Source organism: Pristis pectinata, chromosome 9, assembly GCF_009764475.1.
Source record: "Pristis pectinata isolate sPriPec2 chromosome 9, sPriPec2.1.pri, whole genome shotgun sequence".
Lineage (NCBI taxonomy): Eukaryota > Metazoa > Chordata > Chondrichthyes > Rhinopristiformes > Pristidae > Pristis > Pristis pectinata.
Window position 1 is genome coordinate 11,225,012 of NC_067413.1, and position 27,254 is coordinate 11,252,265.

A 27,254-nucleotide genomic window follows, 5' to 3' on the forward strand; every position below is an offset into this window, starting at 1 on the left:
AGGACATAGAACATTACAGCACAGTACAGGCCCTTCGGCCCACGATGTTGTGCCGACATTTTATCCTGCTCTAGGATCCCACATAGCCCTCCATTTCTCTATCACTGATGTGTCTCTTAAATGTCCCTAATGTATCTGCCCCCACAACCTCTGCCGGCAGTGCGTTCCACGCACCCACCACTCTCTGTGTAAAAAAACTTACCTCTGACATCCCCCTTATACCTTCCTCCAATCACCTTAAAATTATGCCCCCTCGTGTTAGCCATTTTCGCCCCGGGAAAAAGTCTCTGACCGTCCCTAACCTGTAAAGTGATGGCTGACTGCAAACAGTAAAATAAGCGACAGGGTACCGCCCACCATTTTCTCCAGAGTTTGCAGACAGCTACCTTTTGGATGAAAAGGAAAAAGGGGCAATAATCTGGAAATGAGTCTCTAATGTGCTCAGAGCAAAGGTGTTGGATATCCAAAACAAAATTAGAAAATGCTGGGAGCCTTGAGAAAAGTCAAGCTACATCTATGAAGAGGAAACAGCTCCTGATGAAGAATTGTTGACCTGAAATGCTAGTTCTGTTTCTCTCTCCATGGGCGCTGCCTGACCTGCTGATTGCTTGCAGAATTTTATGTTTTTGTTTATAAAAGTCTGCAATTGGAGCAGAGCTTCTGTGACTCAGGCTCGAGTCAGCTGTCTGTGTGGAGTTTGCACGTTCTCTCTGACTGCCTGGGTTAGCCTGGGTGCTCCAGTTTCTTCCCACACATGCAGGTTGTCAGGTTAAATAAATTGCTCCTCTTGTAGACGGCTGGGAGGAGAATCAGGGGGAGTTGACGGACATGTGAGAGAATAGGTTGCAGGGGAATAAGACCGATGTGAATGCTTAGCCAGCATAGAGTTGATGGGGCTGAATGGCCTCCTAGCTTGTATGAAAATATGGAAGATATTTATTATTTACAGAATCATAAGACTTCCAGGTTCTTGCAGCATCCAGTCACACCTCTGTGACTTCAGGAAGAGGGTTGGTGCACAAGCTCCTGTCTACATCGATGGTGTTAAGGTCAAGAGGGTTGAGAGCTTCAAGTTCCTAGGAGTGAACAATACCAATGGCCTATTCTGGTCCAACCATGTAGACACCACGGCCAAGAAAGCCACCAACGCCTCTACTTCCTCAGGAGGCTAAAGAAATTGGGCATGTCCCCTTTGATTCTTACATGTCCCTCACCAATTTTTATTGATGCACCATAGAAAGCATCCTATCTGGATGCATCAAGGCTTGGTACGGCAACTGCTCTGCCTGTGACTGCAAGAAACTGCAGAGAGTTGTGGACACAGCCCAGCGCATCACGGACACCAGCCTCCCCTCCACGGACTCCGTCTGCACTTCTCGCTGCCTTGGTAAAGCAGCCAGCACAATCTCGCTTTCATTCTCTCTTCTCCCCCCTCCCATCAGGCAGAAGATACAAAAGCCTGAAAGCACGTACCACCAGACTCAAGGACAGCTTCTATCCTGCTGTTATGGCTATTGAATTGACCTCTTGTATGATAAAATGGACTCTTAACATCACAATCTACATCGTCACGGCCTTGCACCTTATTGTCTACCTGCACTGCACTTTCTCTGTAACTGTGACACTTTATTCTGCATTGTTACTGCTTTTCTCATCTACTACCTCGACGTACTTATGTGATGAAATGTTCTGTATGGACGGCATGCAAAACAAAGTCTTCCACTGTACCTCCGTACATGTGACAATAATAAACCAATTTACCAATTTGCCCTGTCAACTCCAGCCCAACAACTGTTGACTGGCTGCATCAGGGACAACTTGAACACAAACTGTCAGGGGTTTGGCTCGAGCTTGGCTCGTCGGGCAGATTGCTGATGCCCTGTCTAATTTTAGTTCACCAATCTTTTGGGTCTCATCCTCCCCGCACCCTGCCCCCACCTCATCAACCCAATTACTCTTTCCGTGGGAAGAAATTCACCTTTGGTCGTTGGCGCTAAAAACGTGCAAGGTTATTAGTTCAGTTGAAGTAGATGGAGCTGAATGAGTAGGAGCGAGGATCTCCACCTGACCAGTTGCTACCAACCAAAGATGAATTTCTTCCCCATTTAATGACAATTAAATTAGTACAACCCTCATTACAGAAGTTGCCTAACACTGAAGCCTTCAGCGAGAGTGACCGATCTGTTGACCAGTTCACAGTTTTCACAAGGCAGCAGTCTGTCACCATCGTGTTTTCTGCTGTGGTTTCATTGCTGAATGTCTTTATTTGGACCGGGAGTCACTTGCTTCTTCTGCACTGTCATCCCGCTCGTAAGCCACTGGCTCCAGTTCCCGGGCAATTTGTTGCGCCAACTGTGAAGTGCCGGCTGCCACCACCCTACGGGACATGAGGTCCAACGGTCCACCTGTAGACGGGAGCATCACAACTGAAGGAGGCTTTATAAAAGCAGGCTCAGCTTCCCATTGTTCTGCACCAAACCCATCCTTGTACACGTGTGCAGTTCCGACCGCCCCATTACAAAGTCAAACTCAAGTTTATTGTCATGTGCACAAGTACATGTGTGCACGGGTGCAATGAAAAACTTACTTGCAGCAGCCTCACAGGCACAGAGCATTAAAGACACAACATTCACAACAAAAACAAATTAAACATAAATTATACAAGAAAGAACATCAGAACGAACAAAACAAAGTCCATTGGAGTGCAAGGCGGGCAGAGTGTTGTTATACTGAGGTAGTGATTAGGGTTGTGCAGGTTGGTTCAAGAACCGAATGGCTGAAGGGAAGTAGCTGTACTTGAACCTGTTGATGTGGGACTTCAGGCTTCTGTACCTCCTGCCTGATGGTAGCTGTGAGAAGATGGTATGGCCTGGATGATGGGGATCTTTGATGATAGACTTTGCCTTCTTGAGGCAGCAACTCATGTAGATACCACTGATGGTGGGGAGGGATGTGCCTGTGATATATTGGGCTGAGTCCACTACTCTCTGCGGCTTCTTGCGCTCTTGTGCATTTGAATTGCCGTACTGGACCATGATGCAACGAGTCAGGTCACTTTCAACAGTACACCTGTAGAAGTTTGTTAGAGTGTTCGGTGATATGAAGGAAGGATGTGGAGGCTTTGGAGAGGGTGCAGAAGAGATTCACCAGCACGCTGCCTGGATTAGAGAGGATTAGCTATAAGGAGAGGTTGGACAAACTTGGATTGTTTCCTCTGAAGCGGCGGAGGCTGAGCGGTGACCAGATAGTTTATAAAATTATGAGAGGCATAGACAGGGTAGAGAGACAAGAGTCTTTTTCCCAGGGTAGAAATGTCAAATACTAGAGGATATAGCCTTAAGGTGAGAGGGCGGAAAGTTTAAAGGAGATGTGCGGGGTAAGTTTTTTTTACACAAAGTCTGGTAGGTGTCTGGAACGCACTGTCAGGGGTGGTGTGGAAGTAGACAAGATAATGGCGTTTAAGGGGCATTTGGATAGGCACATGAACATGCAGGGAATGGAGGGGTATGGATCATGTGCAGGCAGATATGTTTAATTTAATTTGGCACCATGGTTGGCACAGACATTGTCGGCCGAAGGGCCTGTTCCTGTGCTGTACTATGTGCTAAGCGTGCAACATAAGGGCAGTGGTGGACTGTGTACTCCATTTCACAGATTTGGTTCATTGAAATCAATAAATTGAATCCCAGATGTGGAGTAGGAGGCACAGCTGGCTGCCACACAATTCATGCTCATTACTGGCTGCTGAGGGCACATTTCTACCACGGGATGCTGTCAGCTTTGGCAAGACTACACTGGAATACACAGATCAGTCTGCCTCTCGGTAGGAGTCAACTTTATCCAACTCTATGTTTCCCTCCACTGCGGCCATAAAATCAAAGGCAAAAGCCAAAAAGGAAGAGTCATACAGAACAGAAACAGGCCCTTCGGCCCAACTCGTCCGTGCTGACCACGATTCCCATCTAATCCAGTTCCATTTGCCTGCATTTGACCCATATCCCTCTAAACCTTTCCTATCCATGTACCGGTCCAAGTGTCTTTTAAAGGTTGTTATAGTACCTACCTCAACCACTTCTTCTGGCAGCTCATTCCAAATACGTACTACCCTCTGTGTGAAAAAGTTGCCCCTTGTCACCTTAAACCTGTGCCCTCTAGTTCTTGATTCCCCAACCCTGGGAAAAAGACCGTGCATTCACTTTATCTATGCCCCTCATGATTTTATACGCCTCTATAAGGTCACCCCTCAGTCTCATATGCTCCAAGGAATAAATTCCTAGCCTGCCCAAACTCTCCCTATAACTCAGTCCCTCGTGTCCTGGCAATATCCTCGTACATGTTTTCTGTGCTCTTTCTACATTAATGACATCTTTCCTATAGCAAGGTAACCAAAACTGAACACAACACTCCATGTGTGGCCTCACCAACATCTTGTACAACTGCAACATCACAGCTTCTACACTCAGTGCCCTGACTGATGAAGGCCAGTGCGCCAAAAGCCTTCTTCACCACCTTGTCTACCTGCGACACCAGATAATGAAGGGAAAGATGCACTAGGTGCTGTGTGCTACAGACAGTGGGTGATTATGGTTTATCAGCTAGAAACCATCACCCTACTCTGAGAGAGGCCTAGTTCCCTCCTTGTGCACCAGGAGAACCCATGAGGAAGAGTGCCCTTAAAAGAGTAAATAAGAAGAACTTATTTCTCAAACCCTTGGGATTAAAATCAAGTGGGCTTTGATTTAAAGAAACTATGGAAATACTAGCGAGCAGTCAGTGGAAAACTATTCACTCAGAAGCAGTAGAGGCCTGGAATTTATCACTTGAAAGGGTGGTGGAGGCAGGAACTCTTCACGTTTAAACAGAACTTGGACATGTACTTGAACTTGCAGGACCTAGTACTGGAAAGTGAAATTAGGTTGGGGAGCTCTTTTTTAGTTGGCATGGAATGATGGGCCAGATGGTCACCGTGTTGTACATCTTCTACGATTCTGGAAGAGTTTAACCAAGTACGGTACTGGCTAAACAAGCTGAGGTCGGAGGATCCTGCTCCAGTGGTTGGAGGCGAACCCACTACAAAGTGTGCTGGTCATATACGAAACATCACTGAGCTTCCTGCTCATTGGCCAGCCCAAATCAACCCACTCACACTCCTTTACCCTTTAGGTCACTGGTTTACAGGGTTACCAGGAGTCAATTAGAAAGTGTCCCAGCCCCATATAAGCAGGCTTTCTCCTTGTCTCATAGGGACAGCTTTGAAACTAACCTCTGAAATACTTAAAAGTGGACCAAATCAATGGTCGAGTTGTGTTTGATCACAATTAGAGGGATTTATATCTGGAGCTGCACAAGGAAATTTGGGGGATTGGGGATATGGGGGTGGGGGGGGTAATCAGTGACTCACTCAGTGACTGATCTCAGCTGTGGCATGTTGAGCAGATGGACTATCACCTCTGAGCTGTTGTTGGCAGCACAGCTCTCACTAGCTAACTCAGTCCGGGTGTTAAGAGGGTGGAGGAATGGACCTTCCCACTGCTTGTGGGGCAAGGATATCAGAAACCAGGGAACCAAGAACATTACATTATACATTACATGACGTGTATAATGTACAGATACATTAGGGACATTTAAGAGACTCTTAGATAGACACATGAATGATAGAAAAATGGAGGGCTATGTGGGAGGGAAGGGTTAGATCGATCTTAGAGCAGGATAAAATGTCGGCACAACATTGTGGGCCAAAGGGCCTGTACTGTGCTGTAGTGTTCTATGTTCAAGAAAATCAGCGGTTTGTTTGAAATAATGAAGCCAGTAAGTCTGGTGATACACACTCATCATGGAGTTAAAACAACACAAGAGGCCTCTTGGCTCATTGTCTCTCTGCTGGCTCCCAGGAGGATAATCCCATCAGTCCCTTTTCCCGGTAGTCCTGCAAAATGCCTGTCCAATTCCCTGAAATCCTGGTGGACTCTTTTTCCCATAAAGGCCAAGAACTCCAGGTCAGAGCTACCCCCCTTGTGGAAAAAAGGTTTCCTTACAGCATAGGACTTTGAGAATGAGATCGGAAGGCTCCGAGATGAATCCTTTACCGGAAACAAATGGCTAGAACATAGAACAGTACAGCACTGGAACAGGGCCTTTGGCCCACAATGTCTGTTCCAAACAAAACGCCAAATTAAATTAAATGACTTCTGTCTGCGTGTGATCCATATCACTCCATTCCCTGCACATTCATGTGCCTATCGAAAAGCCTCTTAAATGCCACAATTGTATCTGCTTCTAGCACTACCCCTGGCAGCCCGTTCCAAGCATCTACAACTCTGTGCAAAAAAACTCTCCCTGCATGTCTTCTTTAAACTTTCCCCTTCTCTACTTAAATGCATGCCCTCTAGTATTTGATGCACGTCCTCTAGTAGACTGTTGGATTCTCGGATGGACAGACTGTCATATCCAGGTAAAAATGAGCGCAACAGTTTAGTTGTCGACAATTCCTACCCGTCGTGTCAATCAGGATGCCTCCGGCCTCTCTGACGATGACGGCCGCAGCAGCCATGTCCCAGCAGTGGAGCCCAAACTGGTAGAAGGCCTCCACGTCTCCCGACGCCACGTGGCACAGATCAAGAGCAGCACTTCCTATGATCCTGATCCTACAGGAACCAGCAAAGTAAAATCACTCAACACTCGAGCTTGACACCGCCCAGGACAAAGCAGACCACTTCACCAGCATCCCACCCACCGTCCCAGCTACTCAGTGGTGGGTACATCGGGTAGTGGTGGTAGGGTGCTATTGTGGCTGGAGGTCTGTGACCAGCGGTGTTACATAGAACATAGACCATAGAACATTACAGCACAGTACAGGCCCTTCAGCCCACAATGTTGTGTCGACATTTTATCCTGCTCTAAGATCTATCTAACCCTTCCCCCCAACCCCCCACATCGCCCTCCATTTTCTATCATTCATGTGGCTATCTAAGAGTTTCTTAGATGTCCCTAATGTATCTGCCCTCACAAACTCTGCCAGCAGTGTGTTCCACGCACCCACCACTCTCTGTGTAAAAAACTTACCTCTGACATCCCCCTTATACCTTCCTCCAATCTCCTTAAAATTATGCCCCCTCGTGTGAGCCATTTTCGCTCTGGGAAAAAGTCTGACTGTCCACTCGATCTATGCCTCTTATCATCTTGTACACCTCTATCAAGTCACCTCTCATCCTCCTTCTCTCCAAAGGGAAAAGCCCTAGCTCACTCAACCTATCCTCATAAGACATACTCTCCAATCCAGGCAGCATCCTGGTAAATCTCCTCTGCACCTTCTCTAAAGCTTCCACATCCTTCCTATAATGAGGTGACCAGAACTGAACACAATACTCCAAGTGAGGTCTAACCAGAGTTCTATAGAGCTGCAACATCACCTCGCGGCTCTTGAACTCAATACCCCGACTAATGAAGGCCAACACACCATACACCTTCTTAACAACCCTATCGACCTGCGCGGCAACCTTGATGGATTTATGGATGTGAACCCCAAGATCCCTCTGTTCCTCCACACTGCTAAGACTCCTGCCATTAACCTTGTATTCTGCCCTCAATACAAGGCAGAATGGGATGCTGGTGTTCCACAGGGATCGGTGCTGGGACCTCTGTTGTTGGTAATAGATATACGTAAATGACTTGGAAGAAAATGTAGGTGGAGTGATTAGTAAGTGTGCAGATAGCACAAAGATTGGTGACATTGTGGACAGTGAGAAAGATTGTCAAAGGATAGAGCAGGATATAATCAGTTACAGATATGGGTGCAGAAATGGCAGATGGAGCTTAATGTAGGCAAGTGTGAGGTGTTGCACTTTGGGAGGTCATATGTAAGGGGAAAGTATACAGTTAATGGCAGGACCCTTAACAGCATTCATATACCGAGGGATCTTGGGGTCCAGGTCCATAGCTCCCTGAAAGTGGCCATGCAAGTAGATAGGGTGGTAAAGAAGGTGTTTGGCATAACTGCCTTTATTGGTCAAGGCACTGAGCATAAGAATAAGGAAGTCATGTTGCAGCTATATCAAATTTTGATTAGGCCGCACTTGGGAGTATTACGTGCATTTCTGGTTGCCCCATTACAGGAAGGACGTGGAGGCTTTGGAGAGGGTGCAGAAGAGGTTCACCAGGATGCTGCCTGGATTAGAAGGTATGAGCTACAAGGAGAGGTTGGACAAACTTGGGTTGTTTTCTCTAGAGTGTCGAAGGCTGAGGGGAGACCTGATAAAAGTTTATAACATTATGAGAGGCATAGATAGAGTGGACAGTCAGAATCTTTCTCACAGGATAGAAACGTCAAGTACTAGAAGACAAGCATTTAAGGTGAGTGGGGGAAAGTTTAAAGGAGATGTGTGGGGCAAGTTTTTACACAGAGAGCGGTAGGTACCTGAAACAGGCTGTCAGGGAGTGTGATGGAAGCAGATATGATGATGGTGTTTAAGAGGCTGTTAGATGAGCACATGAACATGCAATGAATGGAGGGATATGGATCTTGTGCGGGCAGAAGAGATTTAGTTTAATTTGGTACCATGTTCGGCACAGACATTGTGGGCCAAAGGGCCTGTTCCTGTGCTGTACTGTTCCGTGTTCTATGGTGGACCGTGAACCATCTACAAGTTGGTCATCTCAACTATTCCAACAGCATCTCCCAAACCCACAGCCTCTATCACCAAGGACAAGGGTAGTGGGGAAACGGAAGTACTGCCGTCCTGCCTCGTCACTGAGTCTAAATGCTGGAACTCCCTACCCACTAGCAAGGTGGGAGCATCTTCGGAGGATTGCAGTGATTCAAGGCAGAAGCTTGTCACTACCTTCTCAAGGAGCGATTGAGGATGGGAAATTAAAGCTGGTCTTGCCAGCGGAATCTGTCAATAAATTTAGATTTAGTCAATACGAATGCTCACAATCTATGAGACTTTAATAATGATTATTCGTATTGGCGTGTTGAAGACTCCACCCTCGTATTTCTTATATTTTCTCACAGCATAAAAGCAGGCCATTTGGCCTGTCGAGTCTATGCTGGCTCTCAGAACAATTCTGGTCACCTCACTATAGGAAGGATGTTGAGGATTTAGAGAGGGTGCAGAGGAGGTTTACTAGGATGCTGCCTGGATTAGAGGTCACATGCTATCAGGAGAGGCTGAACAAACTTGGGCTCTTTTCTCTGGAGCGGTGGAGGCTGAGGGGTGATCTGTTGGAAGTGTATAAAATTATGAGGGGCATAGATAGGGTGGACAAGCAATATCTTTTCCCCATTATTGAGAGATCCAATACCAGAGGGCATGCATTTAAGGTGAGAGGGGGTAGGTTCAGAAGAGACATGAGGGGTAAGTTTTTTTACTGAGAGAGTGGTGGATGCCTGGAATGTGTTGCCTGATAGGGTGGTGGAGGCAAATTCATTGGGGGCTTGGATGGGCACATGAATGAGGGGAAAATAGAGGGATATGGGCATTCTGCAGGTAGGAGGGAATAGCTATGTCAGCACAACATTGTGGGCCGAAGGGCCTGTTCTGTGCTGTACTGTTCTATGTTCTAATCCCATCAATTTCTTTTCCCCACCTATTTTCCTGTAATCTATTCTCTGTCATATGCCCACCATTTCCACCCCGCCTATCAAATATAGCCTGATTCTGCTATTATCTACCTGTACTTGGGGCAATTTACAGTGGCCGGTTAATCTACAACCAGCACTTTTGCACAGCTTCTTTCCTCTTAGAGGACAGAGAGGAAACTAGAACAGAACAAGTTTGTAACTCCACACAGACACCACCCAAGGTCAGGATCGAACCAGTGTTGCAGGAGCTTTGAAGCTGTGGCTATCTGCTGCCTCACTGTGTCTTCGTAACACACATGGGAGTTTGAGCAGTCTCCTTTACACTGGGATCTGCTTTTTTCTCTCCTTAAAAATAAATCTTGGGCTTCTGTAAAGTGACAGAACTAACAACAGCTAGGTACATTTATACAGTTTCACTGACAGGAATTAGCATCTCAAGGCCCCTGCAGAAGTGCAGTCAGAGAAAGATCATTGATCTGAAATGGTGGTGGGGGATAATTAAAAGCTTCCTGAAACCCCTGGATTAAGAGGAAAATTGTACAAAGGAGAGTGAAGTAGATGGGCATGAAAGCTTTGGGAGAGAGTTCCAAAACTCTGGACCTGGACGACTGAGGTAACACAGACAAGGGAGTGGGTCGTACGCACAAGTTCTGCGATGGAAGAACAGAGCGCTCTGGCAGTTGTTAGCATGGGGGAAGTTATGGAGAGAGGAAGTTAGAGAATCCTTGGTGACATCTAGCAGCATTTTAATCTATTGTATACAGTATGCCAATGACCCCACAGGATCTTAGAGAACCAAGGAGACACAAGAGGCTGCAGATGCTGGAAACCTGGAGCAACGCACAAAGGAGCTGGAGGAACTCAGCGGGTCAGGCAGCATCTATGGGGGGGGGGGGGGGGGGGGAAACGGACAGTCGACGTTTCGGGTCGAGAACCTTCATCGGGACTGGAAAGAGTTTCCCTCTCCCCCACCTTTTAATACTGGCCATCTCCCCTCTTTCTTTCCAGTCCCAATGAAGGATCCCGAACTGAAACGTCAACTGTCCATTTCCCTCCACGGATGCTGCCTGACCTGCTGAGTTCCTCCAGCACTTTGAGTGTTGCTCTTAGAGAATCAAATAGGTTTCTACATTAACATATTACAGATGGCACCTTCCCAAGAGTTATATAGCATGGAAACAGGCCTTTCACCCTGTCAATTCTGGGTAGACCATCAAACACGCATTTTTACAGTAATCTCATTTAACACTCCCCATACTCCCATCAACTACCCCAGATTCTACACAATAGTGGTAATTCATAATGGCCATTTAATCTACCAATCCATTCTATTATCATCTAAATGCAATACTGCATCAGATATAAGTAACACATCTTGAAGAGCAGCTTGGAGCTCTTCTGAGCATTAGTCAGCACTGTTAAGTCATCCTTACCCATGTGCCTGTACTGAAAGCAGCCTCTCCATGTTATTAAACAGCATCCTTACTGCCCCTGGTTCTCGGATTGAGCCAAGTTCAGTTAAAATCAGGGCTTTCGATACATCTGGAAAAGAAAACATCATTCAGCGCATCAAGACTAACCCCCATCAACAGCAAAACTGCCAGCAATGAGCTTCAGGTCTCACATTACACTGATGGAACTGGACAACTGTTAAGCCTCATTATGAGGCCATTCATCCCAACGAGTCCCTGCTGACTCCTGGTGGAGCAATCTCATCACTTCTGTTATTGGTAACCCTGCAGATTATTTCCTCTCCAATGCTGAAGGAACTCCCCTTTTGAAGGCAGATTGATTGCTTCCCTCACCCTTACGGTCAGTGAATCTTGGATCTCAGAGTTTCATTATTCCTCATGTAATCATTATTCCTCATGTCACCTGCTCTACCTTTTGCCCAAGATTTTAATTCAGCCCTCTGCCTTTCTTCAGCCAAGTATGAACCCAAGAGCGATGGGTCCACCTTCTCCTCCCTTCCATTTCAGCTTGTCCAGAGGACTGCAAGCCAGCCTATGTTGGCATAATGCTTAAACTGCTGGACCTGTATCAGAGGCCTGGATTGTTGACCTGGATACGTGACTTCAAATTCCACCATGTAAACTGAGGTATTTGAATTCGTCATTAAACAATAAACAAGCAATCTCAGTAATGGTGACAATGAAACTGATAGATTGCCACAAAATCCCATCTGATTCTCCTCATACTTAAGACCTACAGCATGATCTGACCTCCTTGTTACCTGACCTGTCTTAACCCATCTCCATTATAGTCTTTTGTCTTATACCTCACTCCTCCCAGTTCTGCTTTGAAAACTATAAACCTTCCACTCTCCCCCTAGTTCTGAGGAAGGGTCACTGACCCTAAACTTTGACTGGTTTCTCTTTCCAAGGATGCTGCTTGACTGGCTAAATTCTCTCACCTTTTTTGTTTGTGTTCCACAGGAATAGCTGCTCTCTGAATGGCTCTGCAAGTCAGTTTGGGATGGGCAGTCCACATTACCCTCCAAAACATATGTTGTTCATAAAATGTGTGGTATAAAATACAGTAAATCATGTGTCACCATCACAGTACAGAACAGCATTCCATTTACACACATATCAGCATGATATCAAAATTCATTTTATATATGGAGACACAAGAGACTGCAGATGCTGGCATCTGGAGCAACACACAATCTGCTGGAGGAACTCAAGCAGCATCTGTGGGTCCTGATGCAGGGTTTCAACCTGAAACGTCGACAATTCTTTCTCCCCCCCACAGATGCTGCTTGACCCGCTGAGTTCCTGCAGCAGATTGTCTGTTGCTTCCTTTTATATATTTCCTGTGACCTAATTTTTGTAAAATACAGGTTCCTGTCCCTCCGTGTGGTGTGGTGAGAGTGCCCCTAACTGTGGTATTTCCCCATAGAGCAGCTACACTTGGCTTCACTGTGTCCTTCTGCACTTAGCCCTGGATCCTGGACTATGTCAAGTCGCGGACAGCTCCTTGGACCAAGACATGCAAATTACAGGCAGACCAAAGTTGAGTTGATGTTTGTCCCAGTGTGTGTCCAGGAACAAAACACAGAGCACTGTGTAATCCAACTGCTCGGGAGGAACTACGGCAAAGATCACTGCATCCCTTTCCATACCTTCCTGACAAAAACAAAATGAACCTGTGGTTGATGGTCCCATTCCCACAGCAGTCACCTTTAGGGCAGCATCTGGTGATGCTGAGAATCCAGCTGTGACAGAATTAGAGAGGCAAGTCCCTTCTTACCACCAGCCAAGGTCTTGGTGCCTATTTGGAGAGTTATTCTGCCAAATGACTGACAGTCAAAGATATTCTTCAGCTCAACCTTTTCCATGAGGGAGAGGTGATACACCACAGTCCAACTGCTTGTCCATGAGGATTCTCTCGACCTTCTCTCAATGTGCTACAGAACGTATCCTGATGGGTTGCATCTCAGCCTGATATGGCAACTGCTCTGCTCTGGACTGGCACAACCTGCAGAGAGCGGTGAACACTGCCCAGTCCGTCACAGACTCATCACTACCTTCCGTCCAGTCCATCTTCACCGTGGGTTGCTTCGGGAAGGCTAACGGTATCATCAAGGATGCCCGAAACCCTGGCCATTCCCTTTTCTCTCTTCTACCTCCTGGGAGAAGATACGGGAGCTTGAAAACCTGGTTGACCAGACTCAGGAACAGCTTCTTCCCCACTGCTGTCAGACTTAGAATGCAGAACATAGAAAAGTACAGCACAGGCCCTTCAGCTCACAACGTCTGCGCTGAACACGATGCCAAATTAAACTCTCTTCTGCCTGTACACGATGCACATCCCTCCATTCCCTGCATATTCACACCTTATTTTATTTTACCATATTTTATACCTGTCTTTCTAACAGCCTCTTAAACGCCACTATCACATCTGAACCAATCACCCCTTTCACATCCCCTCCCCGGTGGTGTTGCCACCTTCTCAGACTCTTAATTCTACCTCTCTCAGTTATTCCATTATTGTCACTTTAGTTTTTCCTTTTGCACTGCTTCAGATTGCACTGCAATCTGCACCATTCTGCTGTTTTGCACTTGTTGCTGTATTTATTGTTACCATGTACACTGTTTACTCTGTGAGCTTCACGCGAGCAAGGAATTTTGATGCAGCCTGGTGTGTTGCACAATAAACCTAATCCAAATCTGAATCTGAACTGAATGGAACGTTCTGTGATAACACGACCAGCCCCGTCCTTTGCAACACTGGGGACTGGCAGAACCTCAGCACATTGTGGCCCTTCGTCTTTGCTAAGCAGGTTCCTTGCTCTTGCTTGATGGAGTTCTCCAGTCTGAATAATTAATCCTCTGGTCCTTGTTTTCTGAAGCCACCAATTTCACTATCAGCTTCCTATTCCCCCTGCCAGCTTTCTGGTCTCTCTGCAGTGACAGTCAGCCAACAGAAGGCAGTGTTCAGAGAAGAACGTTGGTATGACATTGATACACCCAATTGCGAATACTGTGCTTAAAATTCTATCCAGGACCAGAAAGAGGCGGTTGATCTTGACCAGGTTTATTGCTGCAGTGCTCCATCTGCAGGGATACTCAAGACGTCGCACAGCTTGGCATCTTAGACTGTTCCAAACAGGAGTCAAGCATCCAGTTTGCTACCATGGCCTTTCCAGTCATACCCACATCCTGCAGATACATTTCATGCTCATCCTGATAAATCCTACCAAATTGTTAAGGCACAAACATCAACATCAAGGAATATTCACGCTTAAAAATATCCGACAGATTAAATATTGTTCAAAATTATTCCTAAATACGAATTGGATGAATGTTAGGATTTTACATGGACGCTTGGATTTGGTAACGTGCATGTGTTGGCACCACTGTGAGAGTAAAAAATGTCTTTCACTGTAAGGTCAGGACCTCAGGAGCCTGTTACTGGATCAGTTCCACAACCAGTGCTGGAGAAAAGGGGCAGGTGATAAAGAAAAGCACTGAGAATCTGAGCTGTGATTGGTTGTAACACAGCAAAGAACTTAATAAATAGAGAGAAACGGATTGTAAGAGACATAAATGGAAGCAGGGTCAGTCATTTGACTGCTCTTGCCTGCTTCACTATCCAATAAGATCATGGCCAACCTCTTACCTCAGTGCAAGTTTCCTGCACTGAATCCCTCAATTGCTTGAACAACAAAAAAAATCGAAGTGTGGAGATAATTTAGCCCATTCAGCTCATCTGTCTGTATCCCCATGAAGCCTCGCTGCATCCTACTCACACTCTACACAGCCACTCAGCTTTGTATCATCAATGAATTCAGATACTCTGTGGTTAAGAAGGCATACGGTGTATTGTCCTTCATCAATCGTGGAATTGAATTTAGGAGCCGAGAGGTAATGTTGCAGCTATATAGGTCCCTGGTCAGACCCCACTTGGAGTACTGTGCTCAGTTCTAGTCGCCTCACTACAGGAAGGATGTGGAAGCCATAGAAAGGGTGCAGAAGAGATTTACAAGGATGTTGCCTGGATTGGGGAGCATGCCTTATGAAAACAGGTTGAGGGAACTTGGCCTTTTCTCCTTGGAGCGACGGAGGATGAGGGGGGACCTGATAGAGGTGTATGAGATGATGAGAGGCATTGATCGTGTGGATAGTCAGAGGCTTTTCCCCAGGGCTGAAATGGTGGCCACAAGAGGACACAAGCTTAAGGTGCTGGGGAATAGGCACAGAGGAGATGTCAGGGGTAAGTTTTTTCTCAGAGAGTGGTGAGTGCGTGGAACGGGCTGCCGGCAATGGTGGTGGAGGCGGATATGATAGGGTCGTTTAAGAGACTTTTGGATAGGTACATGGAGCTTAGAAAAATAGAGGGCTATGGGTAGGCCTAGTAATTTCTAAGGTAGGGATATATTCGGCACAGCTTTGTGGGCCAAAGGGGCTGTATTGTGCTGTAGGTTTTCTATGTTTCTATATAGTAAACCTGGTTCCACATCCAAATTGTTGCTACGGACTTTGAGCATCTGGTGTTGATAGTCCGAATGCAGTGATATGTTACTAGTTGCAGTCAGCCCAGTGTAGAATCCTCAATGCCACATGATCTAACTTAATAATCTCATGTGGCACCTTATCAAAGGCATTCTGAAAGTCCAGATACACCATATGATTGGTTGCTGGTGCTGGACACATGAAACTGCCAGTTTTATTCCACCCCACACATCTTTACTGGAATCACATGTGAGAGGCAAGTGCAATAGCAGCCAACAATCTCAAACCGACTTATCAACAGTGACCACTGGTGAATTTCTCCCCCCTTTTAAGAGTGTCCGTGGATCACCTAACAATGTGCAGAATGGTGCTCACTAGGGAGAATTCTGCATTGTGGGGATTCCAAGACTAAAGGGCATAACGATAAGAAATCCAATATGAAATGAAGGAGATCCTACTTATTTTAAAATTTGCTACCAAATAGATTTCTGGAAGCAAACAGCGTGCAATGCAGCTGGGATTGCTGCATTGTCCTGGAACTAATGGTTAATCTCCCAGAGCAATGCAGGAGGAAATAATCACAGGATCCATGGAAGGCAATGAGCTTCGTTCATTTCAACTTTCAGAGATCATATGACTGACAGTCGAGAATCTTCCAGTCTGTTCAAGATGACCTGCTCTTTGTCCATCTGCGTGGGAAGATGTGGCACTGTGAAGATGGCCAGTGGGGACAACATGTGGTGGAAGTGGGCAGTTGGGGCTGAGGACAGTGCCTATTGCCATTGTCTATCCTACAGAATAGTGCACTCAAAGATGGAAGATAAAGGATTCCTAAATAATTGACTGCTGTCAAAAGCAACTCAACTGTTGGGTTATGAATTCTGACTTTGTTTAACATCTGTTTCATACCTAACCATTGAAAAGTCAGGAGTTATGGCCTGCTATGGAAACTCCAGTGCACAGAAATGCAAGAGTGGTGGACTCAGCCAGTTCCATCACAGGTACAGTTCTCCCCACCGTCAAGGACATCTACAAGAGGCAATGTCTCAGGAAGGCGACATCCATCATTAAGGACCCCCACGATGCCCTCTTCTCGATGCTGCCATCAGGCAGGAGGTAAAGGAGCCTGAAGACCCACACCTCAAAGTTCAACAAAAGCATTTTCTCCCACTGCCATCAGGTTCCTGGACAAACTCTAACACAACTTCCTCGGACTATATTTCTCTTTTCTCTTTCTCTCAACTTGCACTAATGTTGTTTTGTTTATTTTGTTGTGCAAGTTATGCATAATTTATGTTAATTTACTGTAAGTTTATGTTAGTCATGTTTGTAATATACTGTGCTGCTACAAAAAGCTAACTTTCATGGCATTTATAACCTATGCCTATGACGATGAACTTGAAAAGTCAGAGAAAGTTAACAAACCTGTCTGCTTCGATGCTTGAAGTCTCTGCCCATTACAGAAGGCTCCATGACCTTTTTGGCCCGTGTATAACTTCTCTTCAACACAGTTATAGATCACGCCCAGCTCAAGCTAGTGAATAACAGTGGAGGAAAAATGTCTTCATCATTCTGGCTCAATTCACAGATAAAAGTAGATTACAAATCAGCAAAGTAAAGAAAGGAACAGAAATTATTCTCAAAGCTTGAAGAAGACAACACCAACTTGCATTTATGCAGTGCCCTTATAATGTTGCAAAATGACCCAAGGAGTTTATCAAACAAAAACTGACTCATAAGAAAACCTTAAGGGAGGTGACAACATTTTGGACAAACCCAGTAGATTATAAGTTGCATCCTGAAGGAGCAGAGGGAGTTAGAAAGCTTATGGAACGTGCCAATGGTGGAGAGATTCAGAGAAGGTTTACTGGACTGATACATGCAACCCACAGGAAAGGTTGGACACATCAGTCCTGTGTCAGTTGGAATTTAGAAGAGTGAGAGAGAGCTTAATTGAAACATCAGATCTGAAGGGTCTCGATAGGGTTAATGTGGAGAAGAGACACAAGAGACTGCAGATGCTGGAACCTGAAGCAACACACAATCTGCTGGAGGAACTCAGTGGGTCGGGCAGCGAATTGCTGACATCTCAGGAAGGATGACGAGCAGGTCAAGCCAGGTAGGGGAGGGGAGGGGTGGAGTTGGGAGACAGGTGGATGATGGGATGGGGGGGGGGGGGGGTTGAGGGCAGAGAGAAAAAGAGAGGCAGATGGATTGAGGTGGGGGGAGCGGAATGTGAAAGCAGAGGTGGGTGCTGGGAGGTGATGAGCAGGAACACAAAGGCTACCAGTGCCTGCCCGTCACTCTTCACCCCTCCTCGGTCCACCAATCACCCCAGGTCCCTGTCTCACCACTCCCCTCCCCCCCACTTCATACTGACCACCTCTCCTCTCAACTCTCAGTCCTGATGCAGGGTTTCAACACAAAACTTCGACAATTCTTCCCACCCCCCCCCCCCTCCCCCCACAGATGCTGCTCGACTCATTGAGCTCCTCCAGGAGATTGCTTAATGTGGAGAAGATGGTTTCCCTAGTGGGAGAACCTTGATGTCATGTTTAATGCTCACTGAAGGGTCACCAATAAGGCAGAGAGGCAATTATTTTCTTTCAGCAGTCTTTGGAACTCTCTCTCCACAAGGATAGTGGAAGAAGATTTAAAGCAGAGGTAGATAAATTCTAGATAAGCAAGGAAGCGAAAGGTTACCGAGGTAAGCAGAGTACAATCAGATCAGCCATGGTCTTATTCAATGGTGGGGCAGAATCAAGGGCAGAATGGCCTACCCCCCGCTGCTAATTTGTATGTTTGTGTTACATTTAGAAATGAGCAAGAGTCCAGAAATGGGGGAGTAGAAGTGTATCAGAGGGGTTGGGGCTTGAGGAGATTACCGAGATGGGAAGGGGATGGATCATTGAGGGATTTGGTATCTAGGAGGAGAATTTTATAATCGAGGCATTGCTCTGCCTGTATACCTCCTCAGGTTGGATGGGTGAATGGGGTGATGCTGGTCAAGGTATGGACAGCAGAGGCTTGGATGATCTCGTGCTTATGGAGGTTAGAATAACTGGGGACCCAGGAGTGGATGAGAAAAGCTGAGGCCAGAGGTAACAAATGGTATTTTCAGTAGCAGATAAGCTGAGGCAAGGTCAGGAAGCAGTCATGACATAGAAATCAACATATTCCCAAACCTTCACCCCCTTGTGGCAATGGATTGCAAGGCACTAAATGTAAAGTAACTTCCGTCCTAGAAATCTGCTTCACATGAGTCAAAGAAGATATCGCACAGAATGAACTGCTCTCACCATCTCTCTCTCTGTGATAACTTGTAACTGGTCACCCACAGGAACAGGGTATGGAGAAACACACAACAATGGATAAGAGTCAGTCCTTTTCTGCTGAGTTCCCACTGTGCCAAAGCCTTGTTTCCTTCTCTGAGCAGTGATTAACTAACACCAGCTCACCCCCTTTCCTTCCCCTTCTCTTCTCCCTGATACACTGTAGATTTTTCACCCTTTCATCCCTTTCCCAAGCCAGGTCACAGGAGCTCCTATGGCTGATAACACTTTTGCATCTACCATTTCTAATCTAACGTTTCTCCCCATATTCTCAGAAATACATCTAAGATTATTCTTTGTTCTCAGTGCGTCTTCACCTCCCCGTCAATGGTTAGTTATTCCTCGCTTCATTCCTTAGCATAAAACTTTCCCAATTTTGTTACTTCTAAGTGGATCTCCACAGTTTAAGTCTTCCTTCTCCAATGCGACAAGGATTTGAGCACCATTCCTACGCGGTCTGGAGGGTGAAACCCTTAATTTGTTTTTACTAAACCATCCATTCAATTACACAGGAACTGTAAATTTAGTTAATTTGAAAAATCTGGAATCATAAGCAAGCAGCAGTAACAGTCAAGACGAAACTAGTGGTTTTAATAAAATCTCAGCAAATTCTGTGCCCTCTGGGGAAGCAAGTTTGCCATGCCTAATTGAACTGGCCCATTACAGACCCACAACCAAAGATCCTCTCAATTGCCCTTTGAAATGGCCTAGCAAGCCAATCACCGAAGTTTAAAAGGCTGCAAACTCTGGGAGCACCATGACCACTTTGAATGCAGTGACTCATGAGGGTAGCTCATAAACAGCCCATCCTGGGCAATTAGTGGTCGTGCTACGTCTCATGAATAAATAATTAAAAGAAAATGTGGACATTCCCCATACTCTATCACTTGGGTACAACATGCTGTCAAGCTCCCAATTCATACCTCCAAAACTTCTATCAACCTCCTTAACTATGTAGTCCTGTGCAACTACAGTCTTACCTTCCATCTGAGCTATCCCCTGTCCTCCTTGAGTAAACACTTGCTGTCTAGTGCCGGTGGCCTGCTCGTGGTTACCATCTCCTGCAGGTCCATCCTTGTCTACTCTTCTTAATTGCTCTAGCAGCTGCCACCCAGGTCTTATTCCTTGCTGCACTGCTGCCCTCGATCCCGATGATCACAAATTCACGAGAGGCCTTTTCTCCTTCCTGTGGGGCACTGTGTGGTTAGATGTTCCTTAGGCCTGGCAATTCAAGGGACTCAACTGGTCAGCATTTCAAGCAAACAGAGTTGATCTTGACACGTTAACGCACCAAGGTGGCCCACATTCACCACATGGTAGACACGTTAAACTTAACATTCGCAATGGACATGTGCGGCAAAGAATTTTGAGTTTTCAGTGTTATGACAGGGACTTTTTGCGGGCCAGTTTCTCAACACTAAATCACTAACTCTCCAGCGCCCTTAAGAAACTGCATCAAAATCTCACACCACCACCAATCCCTGAAGATTCAGTCCGTTTATTAACTGACTTCGGGTAAGGTGGAAAGGTGGCAATTCTAGGCTCAATGCCTCTGCCTTCGAGGGATCAGATATCTTCATGGCCATACAATGGTTCCTTGCACCCCCCTTTCCCCACCACACCCAGTTAGAACAGGCAAAGTTAATTTAGCGGACCGGAACAAGAGAGATCTGGTCATCACCAGGGCCCAGGAAGGGGTTAACTCTACAAGGCAGTAATTTGGGGAGGGGAAGTAAATTGATGAAATCAATCTGCAGCAAAAGCAGAAGTTCAGTTGAACATGGAGTTTGTTACCTCTTTATTGACAGCCAATCCAATAGAGACTGCTACCACTGGAGCTCTGGAAAAGAGAGTTAAGTGTCATAATTCTGTTCTTAGAGAATCACAGCAGCTTACAATGCAGTTAGAAACATTTTTGATCCTTATGTCCATGCTAGCCAAAAATAAAAACAGCTATTCAACCTAATCCTTTACCCACCTCTCCTGTAGTCCTTTTGCCTATGATCTGAAACCTGCTTTCAAAGTTCTTTCTACGTTACTCATCCAGATACATCGAAAGGTCTGAGAGTTTCTGCTTTGTCTACACTTTCACCAGTAGGTTCCAGACTCCCACTGCTCTCTGGGTCAAGATGTCATTTTCTTCATTTCTCCTCCAATAGTCCGCCCAATATGCTTAACATTTGATGTCCCTGGGCCTGTACTTTAAAAGTAGTACATGGATAAGATAAGGGTGAAGTCATGTATTTGAGGAAGGCAAATAAGGCAAGGGAAAGACAATAAATGATGAGGTACTGAGAAGTATAGAGGAAAGTACTTTAGCATTCAAAGGGGCGGCATGGTGGTGTAGTGGTTAGTGTAACGCTATTATAGCGCCAGCAACCCGGGTTCAATTCCCGCTGCTGTCTGTAAGGAGTTTGTATGTTCTCCCCGTGTCTGCGTGGGTTTCCTCCGGGTGCTCCGGTTTCCTCCCACATTCCAAAGACGTACGGGTTAGAAAGTTGTGGGCGTGCTATGTTGGCGCCAAAGAGTGACGACACTTGCGGGCTGCCCCCAGAACACTCTACGCAAAAGATGCATTTCACTGTGTGTTTCGATGTACATGTGACTAACAAATAAATATCTTATGTAGCAATCCAGTGTGCAGGACAGCCAGACAAAGTAGTCAAGAAGGCTCGTGGGATAGTTGCTTTTTTCGACCCAGCCACAAATTATTTTAAGATCAGGAAAATCATGCTATAACTGTTTAATTCACAAGTTGGGCCACAGCTGGAGTTATGTGTGCAGTTCTGGTCACCACACTACGGGAAGGATGTGGTAGAGCCAGATAAGAGATTGAGAATACTGACGGTGATACTGCCGGGGGCAGAGCAGCGTGGTTACAGGGAGAGAACGGCTGGGTGAGGTTGTTTTCAGTGGAGCAGAGGCCTGGATAGTTTGAGCAGGAAGAAACTATTTCCCTCAGCAGAGAGCCTGATAACTGGGGGCCATGAGCATAAGCAGGGCTTGAGCTTTTGTTTGGTTCTGTTTAGGGATTTTTTTTTGCTTTTTTTTTTGACAAAATTGATTGATCTTGGTTATTAAAAACTACTATGAAAAATGTTGTGTTCCTAAAGATGCAATTAAATTTGAAATAACAAAACCATGGGCCTGTGTGATCTGTCTGACACTGATACTTTAAGACCCATGTTGATGCTGTTCTGTGGTCTGGAACCTAGTTGACCTGATTTTAGAGGAATATGTGAATGGGACCCCTGTCACATTTTAGCTCTGCTGGTGAAGGCTGGCCTCAGCTCTGCTTCTTTTAGGAAGGTGGGTGGATACTGTCATTTATGCCGGTGCCTTACTCAAACATGCAAGGACTTGCTGCAAGCTGACTTTACAATCTGCCAGGGAACAGGTTTTTCTCCCATCGATCGTAAAATTTCTTTTACCGAGGCTGTTAACCACTTGGTTGAATACTGGCAACTAAACGTTCAGAGAGGAATCTCTCTGGCTGAACTACTTTAGCAAATCTTTGCTTACTTGTAACTCTACATACCTCTCATTTTTTCACCCTATTTCCACCCGCACCTTTCATGCTTTTTATTTTCCTTAGCGCCACATTGCTGACTGGCCCACTCCCTAGTCAAATAGTATCAGTCAGCGGTGTGCGTGTGGGTTTTGGAAGCCACGTGTAACATTCTTAAAGCACTGGGAGTGGAGAGAGCTGTTTAGGTATTGAAGAAATCTGGGGATAGGGGATTAGTGCAGGGAAGTGACACTGAAGTAAGAGGTCAGCCATGGTCTTATTGAATGGTAGAGCAGGCTCAAGGGCCAAATGGCCTCCTCCTGCTTCTGTTTCTTATGTCCAAGGTGTAAGTTCCACACGGTTGTCATTTATTGCCTGTGTGAAATTTTATAAGTGAACAAATTAACCTATTTCCAGTTGGCCTTTGAAGTTTTCTTGGTGGGGGGAGGGGGGAGGAGGTTAAAAGTGAAATATTCAGAACCTAAGTTTAAGGTAATTGACCGTAAGATATAGGAGCAGAATTAGGCCATTCGGTCCATCAACTCTGCTCCACCATTCAATCATGGTTGATTATTTTTCAACCCCATGCCCCCGCCTTCTTCTGTAACCCTTAACCCCTTTCCAATCAAGAACCTGTTAATCTCTGCCCTAAATACACCCAATGAGTTGGCCTCCACAGCCCTCTGTGGCAAGAAATTCTACAGATTCACCACTCTCTGGCTGAAGAAGTTCCTCCTCATCTCAGTTTTAAAGGGACATCCCTTTATTCTATGCCCTCGGACCGTAGACTCTCCTACTAATGGAAACATCCGCTCCACGTCCACTCTATCCAGGCCTTTCAGTATCCAGTAGATTTCAATGAGATCCCCCCTTATCCTATCGAACGCCATCGAGTATAGGCCCAGAACCATCAAGCGCTCCTCATAGGTCAAGCCTTTCATTCCTGGGATCATTCTTGTGAACCTCCTCTGGACCATCTCCAAGGCCAGCACATCTTTCCTTTGATACGGGGCCCAAATTGCTCACAATTGCTTTTCTGCTCATTTGATCCGTCCATTGAATCTTTCTTGGAATCTCACAATCACCACCTGGTCAATTTTTGTATCACCTGCAAACCTCTTAATCATGGGCCCTGAATCACTGACATATACCATTAAGAACAAGGGACTTGCCCTGCAGAACCTAATCGCCAACAGCCCACCAGTCACCAGAACTCCTTTGCCTCTGACACCGAGCTGAGATGGCTCAGACTTTTCCAGATTTAAATCTTTAAGCAAACAATACAAAAGACACAAGGTGGGTTGGGGGGGAGGTGGTTGAAAGGAGTAAGGGGAGGGAGGAATAACTTTTTTTTGTTACCCAGGGGGTAATTATGATCTTGAATTCTCTGCCTCTAAGAACTGATGAAAACAAAATCAAAAGGTCAGTGGTGTGGATAGTGTGGAGGGCTGTAGAAGCTTACAGAGGGATATTGATAGGATGCAGAGCTGGGCTGACAAGTGGTAGATGGAGTTCAATCCGGAGAAGTGTGAGGTAGTACACTTCGGAAGGACAAACTCCAAGGCGGAATACAAGGTAAATGGCAAGATTCTTGGCAGTGTAGAGGAGCAGAGGGATCTGGGGGTTCATATCCACAGATCACTGAAAGTTGCCTCACAGGTGGATAGGGTAGTTAAGAAAGGTTATGGGATGCTAGCTTTCATAAGTCGTGGGATAGAGCTTAAGAGCCGCGAAGTAATAATGCAGCTTTACAAAATTCTGGTTAGACCACACTTAGAGTACTGTGTCCAGTTCTGGTCACCCCATTATAGGAAGGATGTGGAGGCGTTGGAGAGGGTGCAGAGGAGATTTACCAGGATGCTGCCTGGATTAGGGAGTATGGATTATGAGGAGAGACTAAAGGAGCTAGGGTTTTACTCATTGGAGAGAAGGAGGATGAGGGGAAACATGATAGAGGTATACAAAATATTAAGAGGAATAGATAGAGTGGACAGCCAGCGCCTCTTTTCCAGGGCACCAATGCTCAATACAAGAGGGCATGGCTTTAAGGTAATGGGGGGGGGAAGTTCAAGGGAGACGTCAGAGGGAGGTTTTTCACCCAGAGAGTGGTTGGTGCATGGAATGCGCTGCCTGGGGTGGTGGTGGAGGCAGGTACGTTGGTCAAGTTCAAGAGATTGTTAGATAAGCATATGGAGGAATTTAAGATAGAGGGATATGTGGGAGGAAGGGGTTAGATAGCCTTAGGAGTGGTTTGAAGGTCAGCACAGCATGGTGGGCCGAAGGGCCTGTTTTGCGCCGTATTGTTCTATGGTTCTAAATAATTGGGGCTTTCAAAAGGGAATTGGATAGGCATTTGAAGGAAAATAATTTGCAAGGCCAAGGGAAAGAGTGGGAGAATGGGACTGACTGGATTAGTTCTATGCCGAGCCGCATGGACTCAATGAGCCAAGTGACCTTCTGTGGTGTAAAAATTGTGAGTTTGTGATTCTACCTTCGAACCTGGATCCCATGGAGTTTTTACTTCCCGAGTTAATCTGCTAAAGACCGGATCCCATGGAGTTTTTACTTCCTGAGTTAATCTGCTAAAGACCCGTGTTGACTGTGTGAAATGTGCTTTTCTCATCAATCCTCCTTGTTATCTCCTCAAATATTTCATATCCAGTTGGTTAGTTATGTCCTTCCCTTAAATCAATGAGCCAGTGTGGATTTATTACCTGTGCCTTTCTGTGATGATTTATGCAGTCCCTCACAACCTTTCTCCAAGCAAAAATCTTGTAATTAGCTCATTATAAATTCCGTGGAATCAACTTTCTATATCTGACTACGCATTAAGGATCTTTCTTGGTCTCAGCCTGTCCAAAATTAGCATTAACAATCCCTGCCATGGTACTTTGGAATAAGCATTGAGATCTGTTTCCCCTTGTAACTGCAATGAAGCTGGATTGACCACATTGCCCCTCCCAATCTGTTGCATGAAGCATTGCAGACAACCCCATGGGTGCCTCCCACATCAAGGGAGATGTACACCGATAACAAAATCAGTATCAAAACTTCAGTTTTTGGGGGAACAGAGCCAATTCTAAGAACATTTGCTTTCATAGTGCAAGTTTAATCCTTGGCCATAAAAATGCACTGACATTAGTTGTCTTACGAATAACTTTCTCGTTGCCTTTTGCAGTGGAACTTAAGTTTTTAAGTGGAATCAAGCTCATTACAGAAGAAAGTAAAAGAAAACCAAAACTGAATTCCAGAAATAGAACTTCATATGCAAGCTCACACAACCATATTTTTCACCCCAAGGGCATTAGATTCCTTTAATTGTGTCAGTACTATTGAATAATCAGTTTTATATAGAAGGGGAGTGTTTCTTTGAGGAGGACAGACTGAGAATAAACTGTTGGAGGTATAGTTTATACCCGTGTACAAAGTTGCACGTTCCATCGATGGGGTCTATTATCCAGGTGGGATCATCAGTCAGAATGCATTTCTCACCAGCTGCAACCGATTCTTCTGCAATGAACCTGTAACAAGAAGCCAGATTCAATGAAAGAAAGTCCATCACATGTTATGTATATTCATCCAGCTCCACAATGTGACTTGCATTAACCTGTAACTCTCACATAGCTTGGTTTGTCAAGACTGAATGAGGCAGCATCTCAAATGAAAATAACTCCTCTTTAGACATTCCTTCTCACTAAATTTAGACTCCTGTCTAAAAGTCAGGCTACAGTGGCTAGAATTTTGATTTTAAATTATGTTAATTGTCAGGCTGATCGTGAAGGAATTCCAATGTAGAGATCCAGGGATCTCTACAGCAGGAATTCTTCCCTTATCTAGTGCTTGCTTTTTTAAAAAAAAATTTCTCATTTTTCAAGATCGGTGCGTCGTTGGCAAGACCGGCATTTATTGACCACCCATAATTGTCCTTGAGGTGGTGTTGGTGACCTACCTACTGGAACAGCTGCAGTCCTTCAGATGCTGGGTCAAGTGTTCCAATCATTTAAACCGAGCACTGGTGAAGGTTTGACAACAAATTTCCAAATCAGGATAGTGTGTGACTTGGAGGGGAGCCTGCGGACAGTGGTGATCTGTGGCCCTTGTCCTTCCCTGGTGGTAGAGGCCATGGGCTTGGGAGATTCTGCTGTAGTAACCTGGGCAAGTAACCGCAGTGCATTTGGTAGATGGTACATCACTGAAGCCAGTTGTAGTGGGGACAGATCCTTAGGGTGGTGGATGGGGTATCAGTCAAGTGGTCTGCTTTGGGAGTAGTTGGAGCTGTGCTCATCCAGACAAGTGGAGGACAGTCCCACCACACTCCTGACTTGCATCTTGCAGTTGGTGGAAAGGTCTTGGTGGGTCAGGTGGCGAGTTGCTCGCTGCAAGACACAGCCTTTAATGTGTTCTTGTAGCTACGTTATTTGTGTGGCTGGTCCAGTTGAGTTTCTGGTCATTAGTTACCTCCAGCATGTTGACAATGGGGGACTTGATGATGGTGTTGTCACTGTGTCAAGGTGGGTGATTAACTCTCTTCTTGGAAGTGGCCATTGCCTGACACTTCCATGATGCAAATGTTACATGCTACTTATCAGCTTATGCCAGCCACCGGCATCAATTCATAGGCAGCCCTGACACCCAGCAACTATCCCATTAGGGAATTCTCATGCAGGCAGCATACATTAAAGCAAAAGGAAAGATTTGTAGCTAACTTTTTAAATATAATACAGAGTGTTAAATAAAAGTTAATATATTCGCATTAAAGCTAGAAGCTTTAATGTGAATATACATTTTGTGAATGTACACTTTAATGTGAATAAACATTTATATGTTGTGAAAAGGTGAATTTTAAAAATATTCAAGTAAAGGACTTACAAGACTTG

General features: G+C 45.5%; 1 protein-coding gene across 1 annotated transcript in view; it reads right to left on the reverse strand.

Moving 5' to 3' along the window:
* Positions 1-2,089: 2,089 nt before the first annotated feature.
* The window catches only part of impa2 (inositol monophosphatase 2), a 41,915-nt gene continuing 16,750 nt past the window's right edge, over positions 2,090-27,254 (reverse strand). Inside the window, exons 3-8 of the mRNA XM_052024008.1 lie at positions 25,794-25,898; positions 20,664-20,709; positions 16,963-17,071; positions 11,014-11,122; positions 6,493-6,644; positions 2,090-2,405 (exon numbers count right to left, since the gene is read on the reverse strand). Coding sequence (XP_051879968.1) covers positions 2,263-2,405; positions 6,493-6,644; positions 11,014-11,122; positions 16,963-17,071; positions 20,664-20,709; positions 25,794-25,898 — 664 coding nt within the window. The 3' untranslated portion in view covers positions 2,090-2,262. The remainder of the gene's footprint in view (positions 2,406-6,492; positions 6,645-11,013; positions 11,123-16,962; positions 17,072-20,663; positions 20,710-25,793; positions 25,899-27,254) is intronic.